Source organism: Camelus bactrianus, chromosome 13, assembly GCF_048773025.1.
Source record: "Camelus bactrianus isolate YW-2024 breed Bactrian camel chromosome 13, ASM4877302v1, whole genome shotgun sequence".
Lineage (NCBI taxonomy): Eukaryota > Metazoa > Chordata > Mammalia > Artiodactyla > Camelidae > Camelus > Camelus bactrianus.
The window spans coordinates 61,525,833-61,538,777 of NC_133551.1; the positions used below are offsets into that span (position 1 = coordinate 61,525,833).

Here is a 12,945-nt window from a genome sequence, read left to right on the forward strand (position 1 = left end):
CTCTAAGCGTCTTCCCCTTTCTGTGACTGGTTCCCCCTCTTCTTTTCCCTCCCATTCCTTCCCCTTCCCAAGGTTGGCTCATCTGTCCTCACTACTCACTAGGTCTTGTCTCAGGTCTCTAGGTCTTGTCCAATCATTCACTCCTCTCCAGGCTGAGGTGATCAAACTTACTCTCCTGCCACCCCTGTTTCGTGAGATCCTAGACATTCCTCCCATAGGTTCTACAGGCTCTGAGGCTCACTCTGAAGCCTGATGTCACTGCTCCTACTCTCACCCCAGCACCTTATACCAGTGTCCCTTTGCATGACATTCTACCTTAAAGACAGCCATTGGAGCTGCTCTAATGGCTTCTGCCTGCCAACATGGAAGATGGTCCAGAAAGACATGGAGAAAAATTTAGATTTGCATAGACAGCAGAGGGGAACATCTGGATAACTTTTAAGTGGCTAGGTAGGGTTTCATGGCACTACATAATAGTTATTTCTGTCTGTCTCCCTCCCTAGGCTGTGAATATCTCCAGGCAAGGAAAAGGATTACTCATTTATCTGTCACCTTGATGCTTGATGTATATTAGTACTCAGAAAAATGTGATGAATGAATAAGATTCCTGGCTTTGCCACTTACTTTTTTTTTAAAAAGATTTTTTTGAGGGAGGATAATCAGGCTTATTTTATTTGTTTATTTTAACAGAGGTAGTGGGGATCGAACTGAGGACCTCGTGCATGCTAAGCACTCAGTCTGCCACTGAGATACACCCTCCTCCCCTACTTCCTTTCTAAACGACTTTAAATAAGGTCCTTTCCTTCTTAGACCTCAGTGTCAAAATCTATAAAACAAGGAAACCAGACTCTGTCCCAAGGAAGCCCTTTCAGCATTAACATGGAATTAGTGGCCAAAGGATGGAGGGATGGGCTACCTAGGGTGGGTGTCAAGGCCTCCAGCAACATGCTGTGCTCAGGGATGGGCCTCATCCCAGGAGCTGCCTCAGAGGAAGGGATGGACCTGATTTAGGTCAGTGAGGGGGCACTGGCTATTAACCCCACAAATCCCAGTGGCCTTCTCTCTCCTTACCAACCTGCTGTGGGAGGAGAATAATTTCTAAAGGAAACTCTGGGTACCCAGTCCTGCCCCAAGCCTGCCCACGAACAGGCTGTTCTTGTTTACGACCACCGTCCCAAGGGAACAGTGATTGCTCATCCCTACATGTGATTTGAGAGGTCTTTCAGGCCTGGAGGAAACTCAAGCCCCGCCAGCCGCTTGGCACCGGAATGCTCAGCTGGTCCCCTCCTGTGACCGTGCTCATGTGACTGTGGCCCAGCTATAAATATCAAGGGGCCTCAGAACAAGAACAGATTTCCGGCACCAGAAGAAGGCAGTAAGAGGCTCCCGGAGGATATTTTGTGACAAAAGCAAGACCTTGTTCTGCTTAGTGTGAGGTGGGTGACGGAGGCAGCCAGGTGGGTCCACACACCTCCCAACAATATGGATTATAAGTCAAACCTGATCCAGGATGGGAACCCCATGGAGAACCTGGAGAAGCAGCTGATCTGCCCCATCTGCCTGGAGATGTTTACCAAGCCGGTGGTCATCTTGCCATGTCAGCACAACCTCTGCCGGAAGTGTGCCAATGACATCTTCCAGGTCAGTGCTGGGCATGGCCTAGTCCTGGGGCCCCAGGCAGCTACTCAGTTTTCCTCTGATGAAAATTAAAAGAAAACTTCTTTCAGCCTGGGACCCTTCTAAACTGGGGCTGTTTTTTTTCCCTCTGAGGTGAACCCGTGCAAAGGCCTCTGGAAGGGGCTGAGGGGGCTGGGGAGGTCACTCTGGCTGCCCCATTCCTTCTCCATGACGCACATGTCCCCTCCCCACCCTGTCTGTAGCTCTCCCACCCCAGCCCTGAGCACTGAAGTTGACTCTCCAATCAGGAGTCAAATGCCTCAAGCGATAAGTGGAGAGGAGAGAGAAACCAGACCCCAGGGGCCTGGAGCCAGCTCCAAGGTGGCAGGGGGCCCAGAGATTTAGGAGGAGGGTGGCCGAGAGGCACCGGGAAGTAGAGGCACCTTCCCTTTTGAAGCTGTTCCCTATAATATGGGGCAGGAGGGCTCCATCTCCTGAAGAAAAGCATGGGAGTGGGTGTCATCCTGGCTGGGAGGCAGTCCTCAAAGTTCCCCAGAAGCACTTTACAAAATGTTCTCTCACTATTTTATCTTTAAAGTAGCAGCCCTAGGAGCTGGCTCTAATTATATGCCCATATCGTGAATGGGCAAATGGAGGCTTGGAGAGAGAAGGTTGCTCACCCACAGAGTTACTGTGACTCAAACCTAGGTCTGCTGACACCCAAACCTGTTGATTGTTTTAGTTTTTTGGTTTTGTTCTTGGGTGGGGGGAATTAGGTTATTTATTTGTTTATTATTTATTAAAATATTTTTATTGAAGTATAGTCAGTTTATAATGTTGTGTCAATTTCTGGTGTACAGCTCAATACTTCAGTCATATAGGAACATATGTATATTTGTTTTCATATTCTTTTTAACCATAAGTTACTACTATTTATTTATTTTTAGAGGAGGTGCTGGGGATTGAACCCAGGACCTTGTGCCTGCTAAGCAAGTACTCTACCATTGAGCTATATCCTACCCCCCAAAACATGTTGATTGCTTAGTTGCTTCTCAGGTGCTCCCTGTGTGAGTGGGCTGGCTCTCATCTCAAGTTGGGGAGCTTCAGGTCCCAGGGTTTGATGGGAATGCTTGCAGTGAGCAGGGGGAAGGATAATCAGAAATCAAAAAAGGAAGGGCTGAGGAGGGAGCCCAGGCCTCACCTTTGCCTTTGCCACCCGCAGGCTGCCAATCCTTACTGGACCAACCGAGTTGGCTCAGTGTCCATGTCCGGAGGCCGTTTCCGTTGCCCCTCTTGCCGCCATGAAGTGATCATGGACCGTCACGGAGTCTATGGCCTGCAGAGGAATCTGCTGGTGGAGAACATTATTGACATCTACAAGCAGGAGTGCTCCAGGTCAGTTTGCCCAGAGGCCAGGAGCCCATCCTCTCTCCCCAGCTCATCCTTTGAGCCCAGCTCTCCAGTGTTCTGTCCTCCTTCATCTGCTGGGGATCCAGTCCCCCAGCTGGAAGAGCTACACTCGTCAGTCCAGGAACCGTCTCCCTCTTCCTCAGGCAGGAACAGAGGCTCATCTTTATCCCCTAACCCTGGCTCTCGGTGTCACACAGTGCGTGGAAGGAGACTGAGACATTAGGCTGCCCTCCTGGGAGATACTGAGACAGAACCGGGGGAAAGATGAGATGTGAGAGGGAGGGAAAGGCACTGGGTCCAGCTAGGTGGCCCTGATAGGCAGAGAGAGCGCCCAGTGAGAACACAGCCAGTTTCTCTACAGCAACAACAACAGCACAGGCACTGGGAACGCTTCCTGCTGCTGTTTCACAACAATCCTATGGATGAGCATATCTCTCAGTATCCCTATTTCACGGACCAGGAAGCTAAGGCTCAAAGAGGTGAAGTCAATTACCTAAGGTTTCCCAGATGAGAAGCAGAATTGCTGGGACTTGACATAGCCCCTCCAGCTCCAAGTCTGCCTGTTTGTGGAACAGCAACTCATGCTCAGGCAGAATTTATGAGTGGTGGAGGTCGTGCAGCGTTGGGCTTCAAACTGGGGAGAGACACAGCTTCCAGGGAGACCTTTACAAATTAGGACACCCTGACAAGACTTCCAGGCTGCTGACCTCATAGCCCTTCGGCTTCTAAACCATCACCAAGTGCCTGCCTACAGGCAGTAGGTGTCACCCAAAAGGTGACAGAACAGTCGTAGTTTGAGAAAGCTTTACTCAGACTCTGTTACTAGTGCATTTTAGGATCTTGGGTAAGTCTTTGGGCCTCCATTTCCCCTGTCTGCAGAAAGGGACAGTGAGATTTCTTATTGTGACTATCAAATAGGATTTTGATCAGAAATGTTAAAAATATCAAATATTTATTAGCACCTACTGTGTTCAAGCACTGCACAAATATTGTCCATGCATTATCCTGATTAATTCTCACAATAATCCTGTAAGGCATTCTTACCCTCATTTTCTGGTGAGGAAATGGAGGCTCAGAGAGGATCAGAGGTTTGTCCGAGGCCACTCAGCTGGCAGTGGTGAAGCTGAGAGGGAGCCTGTCTGACTTACTCCACGGTGAACATTCTTAACTGCTACTACCTCTCATGTTGCTAGAGTTCAGTGCAACAAAAATGCAAATATAATTGTTGATCGAGATAATAATAATAAAATCAATATTGCACCAAAATGTTAGCCCACCCAATGTCGACCTAGGAAGAGCAAGCTGTGTTTGAACCCTTCAAGACTTTCTCCATAGTTGAATGACAGTATAGCTACTGAGAGTCTGCTCTGTGCCAGGCACTACACATTCATCACAGACAACTCCTACCATGATCCCTGGGAAGAAACCAAGGCCCAGAGAGATGAGGTCACTTGTCCAAGGTCACAAGAGCAGAACAATCTGGATTTGAACCAGATGCTGATGCTCGGGATTGGTAGGATGGGCATCTAGGATGTCAGAGGACACAGGCACCAGACCCTCAGGATCTCACCTCTGCACCTACTGCCGTCCCAGAGCTCCCTTCCCGGGGGATAGAGACAGGGGCAAAGGAAGCCCTGCCAGCATAGGGGTGGGGGCTGGGTTAAAAGATACAAAAACAGAAGTCTGGAAAGGGGCTTACTGAAGACATTGAGGGGACAGTAATGCCCAGGGTGTGACCAGTCATGCAAGGCTGTTCAGAGGTGAGACACTGACACTGATAGGGAACAGTCATCATTTATGAGATGTCTGCTGTGTTAGGAGCTGGGAAATCAGATGTGGTGTAGACATGCTGTTGGTTGAATCTCAGGTAGGAAGTGACTGATGGCCTGAGAGAAGCGCAGGTGAGGCCCCAAACAGAGAGAGACAAAGGGAGAAAGCCAAAGAGTGTGTGTTTGGGAAGAAAGAGAAAGAAGAGATTCTGGACCCTGGAAAGAGCTTCTGGTCAAGCTGAGCTGTTGGACAGTCCTGGGCTGCCTGAGTTCTAGTTGTGTGACTTGGGGCACACATACTGCCGCCTTCCCAGAGCCTCAGGGCACCCTCATGGCATGCTTACTGATTTATTCTTTCTACCTGTATTTAATTACCACCTCCTCCATGCCAGACACTGTACACTGCAGATTCAAGAGTGAAGAGAATAGGCAAGTTTCCCTGCTTTGATGGAGATTACAGTCTGGTGGATTAAATATAGAAATCAATGAGGCCATGAGTAAAAATTGCTTTGCTCAGAGCCCAGCTTGCTGTAACCAAGAGCTATGGGGACTATAATTAGAGCAAATAAACTCTAGCCTCCCCTGCTCTGACTTGCTGGGCGACCTTGGGTGAGCCAATTCACCTTTCTGGGACCCAGTTTCCTCTTCTCAAAAATGTCTCAAAGTGACTCTGTGATTCTACAACCCTTCCCCTGTCTGCATTGGGATCCATCCTGGACTTGGAGTCCTAGCCTAGGTGTCATTAGCGTCCTTGGTCCTGGGTCCCCAGAGAATGAAAGGATTGGGAACAGCCAACCACTGAGAGCTCAGGTCATAGCTCTGGGGCTGAGGGAGGAGGTAGGGACTGGAGGCCACAACCCAGTGACTTGTGACTCTTCTCCACTTCAGTCGGCCCCTGCAGAAGGGCAACCACCCCATGTGCAAGGAGCACGAAGATGAGAAAATCAACATCTACTGCCTCACATGTGAAATGCCCACGTGTTCCATGTGCAAGGTGTTTGGGGCCCACAAGGCCTGCGAGGTAGCCCCACTGCAGAGTGTCTTCCAGGGTCAAAAGGTACTGGCCTGAGCCACTTCCACCCCTAACCTGAATCTGCTGGGCACAGATGATTCAGGACGCGGATTTGATCCCTGTATATCTGCTGAGCCGACCTTTTAGGAATAGTCCCCCTGGAGGGACTTCCCAGGCCACAGGGACAGCAGCCCTTGCCTTCCTGGGGGAGGTGGCTGAGCTCATGGGTTATACTTAGAGCTACTTGAGAGCACCTGGGTGTGGCCACAAGGGAGAGACCAGATCCCAGGGCCAGGCCACCGGGGCCCTCTCAGGCCATGCCTTCCACAACCCAATGTGCTCTAGGCCCCAGACACCTCTTCCCATGCTGGTCACATCTCTCCAAATCCTCCTGCAGCAGGAGGTAGCTGAGAGCCCTTTCCTGGGGCCTCTAGGCCTGTGGGAGCCCCCACCATCCTGTACATGCGGTAAGTTGTGGGCCCCCTTTCTGTACTCTTTCCTCCCCACCTCCCACTCTTCTCTTGATCTCTCTCTTCTAGAATTCTCCAATCTGTTTCTTTTCTGGATCCCTTCATTCCTAGAAACAGGCCTCTCCTCTGCCAGCACATGACTGTGTACCTTGTGCAGCTAATTTCCTCTCTGGACCTCCTTTGTAAAATAATGATACAGTATCTCTCTGACATTCTCTGCTCTGGAACTGAGCTGCACCCCAGAAAGAGGTTCTTTCTAGCCGAGAGGGGAGTGAGGGGGCCATTTTGCTGCCACTCCCGCAGGGGCAGGCCCTGAGACTACTTTTGTCTCTCTCGTGATCCCCACCCTTTCCTCCCATCTAGACTGAGCTGAGTAACTGTATCTCCATGCTGGTGGCGGGGAATGACCGTGTGCAGACCATCATCACTCAGCTGGAGGACTCCTGTCGGATGACCAAGGTGAGGGAAGAATAGCTCTGCTTGGGGGTCCAAGGCCTCCCTTTGCTGCCTGTGGAGGCAACTTTACTTACTATTCCTGCAGAAGCATCCATGATATTCCCATCTCCCCTTGGGATGGGGGCCTGGAGATGAGATGGGGGAAGGATTTCTGGTGAACAAAGAGACATGTGAAGGATAAGCTCAAAGGAAGGAGGAGGGTATTGTTATTACCCATGAGGGGCCCCCAGTCTGACAGAGGATACTAGAACCTCAAGTAGGATGAGATGCTGTTATTATACCCATTTTACAGTTAAGGAAACTAAGATGTAACATCAGTGTTGGAGAGAAGAGAACCTCAATGAGGAGGCCACTAGGGGAGGAGCTACTTCTCCACCTCTGTGATGACCAAATCATGCAGAGCTTTGTAAATCCAGTCTTGGTCCTAAAATGGAGTGAAGAGTATAACTTGGGGGCCCACAGGAGGCCCAGATACATCATCCCATCTGACCTCAAGTCTCTACTTTTGAGGAAGGCGGTAGCTTTCTCCATGACACCAGCCCCCAAATGTTACTGGTGCATTCAGTGGCTAGGAGAATAAAGCAAATGCTTTCTTCTTGCCAAGTCTTTTATTTCATGTTCTGTAAAGTGGGGGTGTAGTAAGATCTCTTCCAGGCTTAGGCTCTTTATTCCTAGCACACCCATCCCAGGAAGGAAGTACTGGGGATAGGAAGGCATACCCACAGGATGTGACTCTGAGATTTCTGCCCCCAGGAGAACAGTCACCAGGTGAAGGAAGAGCTGAGCCAGAAGTTTGATGTGCTGTATGCCATCCTGGATGAGAAGAAGAGTGAGCTGCTGCAGCGGATCACGCGGGAGCAGGAGGAGAAGCTCAGCTTCATCGAGGCCCTCATCCAGCAGTACCGGGAGCAACTGGACAAGTCCACCAAGCTGGTGGAAACAGCCATCCAGTCCCTGGACGAGCCTGGGGGGGCCATCTTCCTCTTGGTGAGCAGGACTGGGAGGGTGTGGGCACTTCAACTCTGTAGCTCTCTAAGGTTCAAGTCATGCTCCACCACTGATCACCAATGACTGTGCCCTTGGGCAAGTCATTTAAAGCTCTTTCTGAGCCCCACTTCCACATCTGTACAACGAGCATGAAATAGTTCCTACCTTCTTTTCTCTTAGCTGATTTCATGAGGATCAAATAAGGGTGTGAGATGACTTTGCAAGCTGCAAATTACAGTGTTCATGTAGAGACTATTAATTGAGCACCTATTGTAGGCCAGCCACTGAGGTGGAAACACAGATGAAGGAGACACAGCCCTGCCCTAGAAGAGCTCCGTGGGAGAAACAGAAAAGGATCAGCTATAAGGTTTTGTGAAGGAGGAGTTCATTCAATAAAAATTTCCTAAGCGTGTACTGTGGGCCAGAATTTGTGCTATACATTGGGTATAAAAAGATGATTAGAATATGATTCTCATCTTGGAGATCTCAGGGTTTAAAAGTGTTTAGACTGCCAAGAATCCAAGCTTCCTGACAGGACAATGGGAGGGTCCTAGAATGATGACCAAGACCTGTGCAGAACATGGACAAAGGAAAAAGATCCAAGTTCCGTTCGGCTCAAGCTGGGGAGCAGGTCACAACTGGGCTAGGGAGTGGCACCAAGTGCCCATCAGCAGGTTCCAGTCACTGGTTTTGCTGATTTCCTGGGGCTAGCCCCTATGCAATCCTAACCCTTTGCTCTTTCTCTCCCCCTACAGAGTGCCAAGCAACTCATCAGAAGGTCAGTGTCCCTCCAGTGCTAGGATCCAAGGCCCTAACTCCCTCCAGGCCTTTGATTTCTGTCCGGAGGGCTTCCTTCTTTGCACTAGCTTTGCTGGGACAATCTCACCCCAGGCTAGCTTTCCTGGCATCTGCATCCCTGCTTTCTTAGACCATCCATTGTGCTTGTGACTAGAAATACCCTACCCTCTGGGGGGAGCCTCTGGGTGCAAGTCCTGGGTGTGGGCACAAGCATGTGCTCTGGTGTAAGTTGGAGCTAAAACATCCGCTTCCTTCTCTGAGGCCGGAGATCTCACTGTGCTCTCCCCTCTCTGTTTTTCTGTCTCCACCACAGCATTGTGGAAGCTTCCAAGGGTTGCCAGCTGGGGAAGATAGAGCAGGGCTTTGAAAACATGGACTACTTTACTTTGGACTTAGAGCATATAGGAGATACCCTGAGGGCCATTGACTTTGGGACAGGTAAGGAGGGGGTGGTGCCACTTGTCTACTCCCCCTGGAAATCAACTTTCCTCCCGCTGGCCCCGCGTGGAGGCAGATGCACTAGCAAAGACACCCAGATATCAAACTCATAGAGCCAACTTCTGGATGAGTCCAGAGCCCAGCACAGTGCCTTGTACATGATTGTTACTCAATAAATTAGGAATGGATCCACTACAGGAAGAAACGCAGGGCAGTAGACAGAGACACTGGAGTCAGGCAGACCTCAATTCAAACCTGGTTCTACCACTTCTTAACTGTGTGAACTTTGGCGGCCCCTCCAGCTTCCTGAGCTTCATTTTCTAAATTTAAAACTAAATTAAAAATGGGTCTACTGATAAAGACCACCGAATGATGAGCTATTGATATAGAGGTGGTTGTAAGGTGCTAGACATATACTAGTTATTGCCTAAAGCTAGTCTTAGCTTCAGTTTCTTAACTGCTGACCTCACAGATACGCAGGTACCTTCATTTGTATTCTATCCTCGTTTCTGTTTATGATTACTCTTCCATAGAGTGCCTATAACAATTGTAACCACATAAAATAACAATAATAAAGGAAAAATAATGAGGGAAAATGAGGAAACCAGATGGAGAACAAAGATGTTGATAGTTTGCTCAAAGTTACACAGTTGAAAGGTAGCTAGTTAACAACAAAGAGAGGGTGGATCCAGTTCTGCTGAATGTTGCATTGTCTGAGAGGTGATGCTCCAGTGATGGGCTGAGAGAAAGAGGGGTGGGGGTTGTGCAGGAACAGGGAAGAGCTGTGAATGGGCTGGAGTGAGAAAGAGAAAATCTTCTTGGCACCTCTTGTGTTGGCTCTCCTACAAGCTCTCAGACTTTGGGGTGTTAAATCTATTCTCAGAAGCTCAAATATACCCCTTTGTTGGGTAAGGACAAAATGCATCCCAAAGCTGGGATACCTACGGACTTGGGTATGTCCATTTCTGTAGGTCGTCTGCTCCCCTGTCGCCCTCCCTAAGTTAAGACATTCAAGAGTGAATAATACTGTGTGAACAGTCTGACACTGTGATATCAGCAGTACCTTCAATTTTCTCCCTGAGCGTCAGTGTCCTCATAGGTAAATGGGGAGAGTACCCACAGCTACCGTTTATTGAGTACTTTCTATGTCCTGGGCACTGAGCTCTTGACATAAGTTCTGTTGTTTAATACAACTTTAAGAGGTAGTTTCTGTTGTCATCTCCATTTTGTTGTTGAGGCAATAAAGCCAAGGGAGGGTGAGTGACTTGCCAGAGGCCACACAGGCAGTAAATAACCTGTGTGGATTCCACCAAGGGCCATCTGGCTCACAAGGCCCTTGTGGGGATTATATGAGGCAATGTGTGTAAGGCACTTAGCACAAGTAAGCATGTGGCACATAGTAAGTCCTCAGCAAATGCTGCTTTGAGTAGTTAATTGTGATAATGATTAAACCCCCACAGGAAAATTCCCTGGGTTATGCCCAGTTCCAGCTACAGGGCTGGAATTTTGGCTGTCAGTTTGGAGGCATTAATTCTTTCAAGCTTCTCCCTAGATCCTCCTGACAAGTGCTCTGACTCTGTGGTCACCCCTTCAGGGCCCCCAAAGGATTAAGGAAGTGGCTTGGTGGGGGGCGTGTTCCCTTTTAGCAGAGCTTGAAGGTGATATCCCGGGATGGGACAGCGGGGACACAGGTTGCGGCACAGTCACTGTCTGGGGCTCAGCTTCAGACAACTAAGGAGCCGATGGCCCCAAAAGTGCTCCCCACTCCATATCCATGTCTTTGTAGGCTAAGGAATGAGGAAACTGGACAGGGAACACTAGACAGGCAGATTTCAAAGGCTGAGCAGATTCCTTCAGGATAAGGACTCTGATTCCTGAGAATCCAGGTGTTTTTGTCCCATTTCCCCCAGGTAATGCTGACCTAACTGAGAAATGTGCAAAGGTACAAATCCTGATTTCCCAAAGTTCCCCCTGGTCACAGGCAGATCAAGTGCTGCTGCTGCAGCTACGGGAACAAAGGAGGTCTTGAGCCTCTCTCCCTTGGAGGGGTGTGGGAAGGAAGGAGGAGGGCAGGGGAAGGAGGAAGTTGGCCTCTGCGCAGCTTGGGTTTGGCAAGCCCATCACCTCCTGGGCCATTTGATCCCGACTGGGCATGGGATGAGTGTTGTCTCCAGCCTGGATCCCCTCTGAGCAGCTCCTCTGAGACTCCAGCCCCAACCTAACCCAGTTCTTTGTCACACATAGATGAGGAAGAGGAAGAATTCCTTGAAGAAGAAGATCAGGAAGAGGAGGAGTCCACAGAGAGGAAGGAAGAAGGTAAGAAATCTGTCTACTTCCTTTCATTCATTCATTCATTCAGTGATAACGTGAGATTCCTACTGAATGCAGAGGGCTGTGCTTGACAGTGGGGTGACGGTTCCTGTTCCCAGAAGGGGTTTTAAACCTATTAAGGATAAAGTCCTGTTCCTTTTGCTCTTAAAGAAGAGAACCCCTCCCCCCAACTATTCATAATAAAAAGCTCCCATTTTACATCTAAATGACCTTCCTAAACAGAAAGTGATACAGCATAACAGGTAAAAGAGGACCCAAGAGGCAGGCTTGGCCCAAGTTTTGAAAATTTTTAAATTAGAAGATTGTTTTAAAAGAGGTTTTGGTTTTGTTTTTAAAGATTTCAGCTAAGAATCTGGATTTTCACCTTGTGAAAATTTGGGAAAGAGCTAATGATGCTGGACTTGCACTTCTCCCTAGTCCCAGAGAGCTGGCGCTGCCTGCTTTGGATGGGACATGCACTTCCCAGTTTGCCCAGCCCCACTAGCTGCCTGCCTGATGGACCCATTCATGTCATCTGCAGGACTCTGTAGGCATCTGAGTTTGCCAAAGTGGCAGAATATAGTTAAGGGCCTGGGTTCTGAGTTGCAGTTTTCCCATGGACTGGCGGTGTGATCTTGGTCAGTTCACAACTTTTCTGAGTCTGGAGCTACTCATCTGTGCTCAGGGGGCATAATAGTACTAGCCTCAATGGATTAGATGGAGAGTAAATTAGATAATCATTGCTAATTAGTGTGTTCGCTAATATTATTTTCAAGCTGAGTTACTGTTGGAACTAAATTTCAATCCAGCTAAAAAAATATAAAGTAGCCTTCTGAAAATTTTTGTATTGGATGTGCAATCCATAGTGTTTAGGCTGCTAAATTCTATTTGATTTTGATTTTAAAAGGAAGAGGCCAGGCAGGAAATGGAGTTTGATAATTTTGTCACTGCAGCTTGGTAAGCCCTGGATCACCCTGAGTCCCTGTCTCACCTGGGGTTTCTTTGTCTTCTTTCAGGGCACCAATAAGGAGCTGGATGAAGGAGAGACCATCCAGCTGCAGAGAGACTGGGGAGGGTGGGGATGGGCTCAACTGCCTTGGGGACAGGCCCAGGGTGGGAGGGATCGGGGCCCCTGGAGGGGCTTTGGGGAAGTGTGTCTTCTCTGCTCAGAGAGCAGGAACTAGGAGTAGGACCTCACCGCTGTGTCCAGCGTTGTGAACCAGAATTGGAAACGTGCTTGAAACAACCACACTGGATACTTTTCTACGTTGGTGCAAAATGGAATATTTTGTACGTTTTTTAAATGTGATTTTTGTATATACTTGTATATGTATGCCAATTTGGTGCTTTTTGTAAAGGAACTTTTGTATGATAACGCCTGGTCATTGTGTGACTGGCGATTGTTATAAAGAAGGGAAGGAAGCCAGGTTGATACAGCTGCCCACTTCCTTTCCTGGGTGGGAGGGCTGGGTAGCACTCACAGGCCTAGGAAGGGATAATGTACTGTATTCAATGCCTTTCTCTGACATAAGGGATGGTAACCAAGTTTGTGTTATATGTTGTTTTAATAAATGCACAGCGCTTTCTTCCAGTTATTACCAAACAGGCTGGGGTTTCAATTCAACGTTTTTTTCCCAGAGAGTTCAGGGTGGACCGACAGAAGGCCTGGTAGGAAGTG

The 12,945-nt window shown here is 48.8% G+C and overlaps 1 protein-coding gene across 2 annotated transcripts; it reads left to right on the plus strand.

Annotated features, from left to right (window-relative positions):
• Window positions 1–1,339: 1,339 nt before the first annotated feature.
• TRIM63 (tripartite motif containing 63) lies at window positions 1,340–12,870 on the plus strand. 2 transcript variants are annotated; one of them, XM_010948035.2, is made up of 9 exons: window positions 1,340–1,641; window positions 2,840–3,012; window positions 5,685–5,853; window positions 6,642–6,737; window positions 7,488–7,721; window positions 8,477–8,499; window positions 8,833–8,957; window positions 11,202–11,273; window positions 12,284–12,870. In XM_010948035.2, exons 1-9 carry the CDS (start codon window positions 1,483–1,485, stop codon window positions 12,292–12,294), a joined length of 1,062 nt encoding a protein of 353 aa, XP_010946337.1. In that variant the 5' UTR covers window positions 1,340–1,482; the 3' UTR covers window positions 12,295–12,870. The 2 variants fall into 2 exon arrangements, with proteins under 2 accessions (XP_010946337.1, XP_074233212.1); XM_074377111.1 differs by lacking the exons at window positions 8,477–8,499; window positions 8,833–8,957; window positions 11,202–11,273; window positions 12,284–12,870 and adding an exon at window positions 7,998–8,133.
• The last annotated feature ends 75 nt before the right edge of the window (window positions 12,871–12,945 follow it).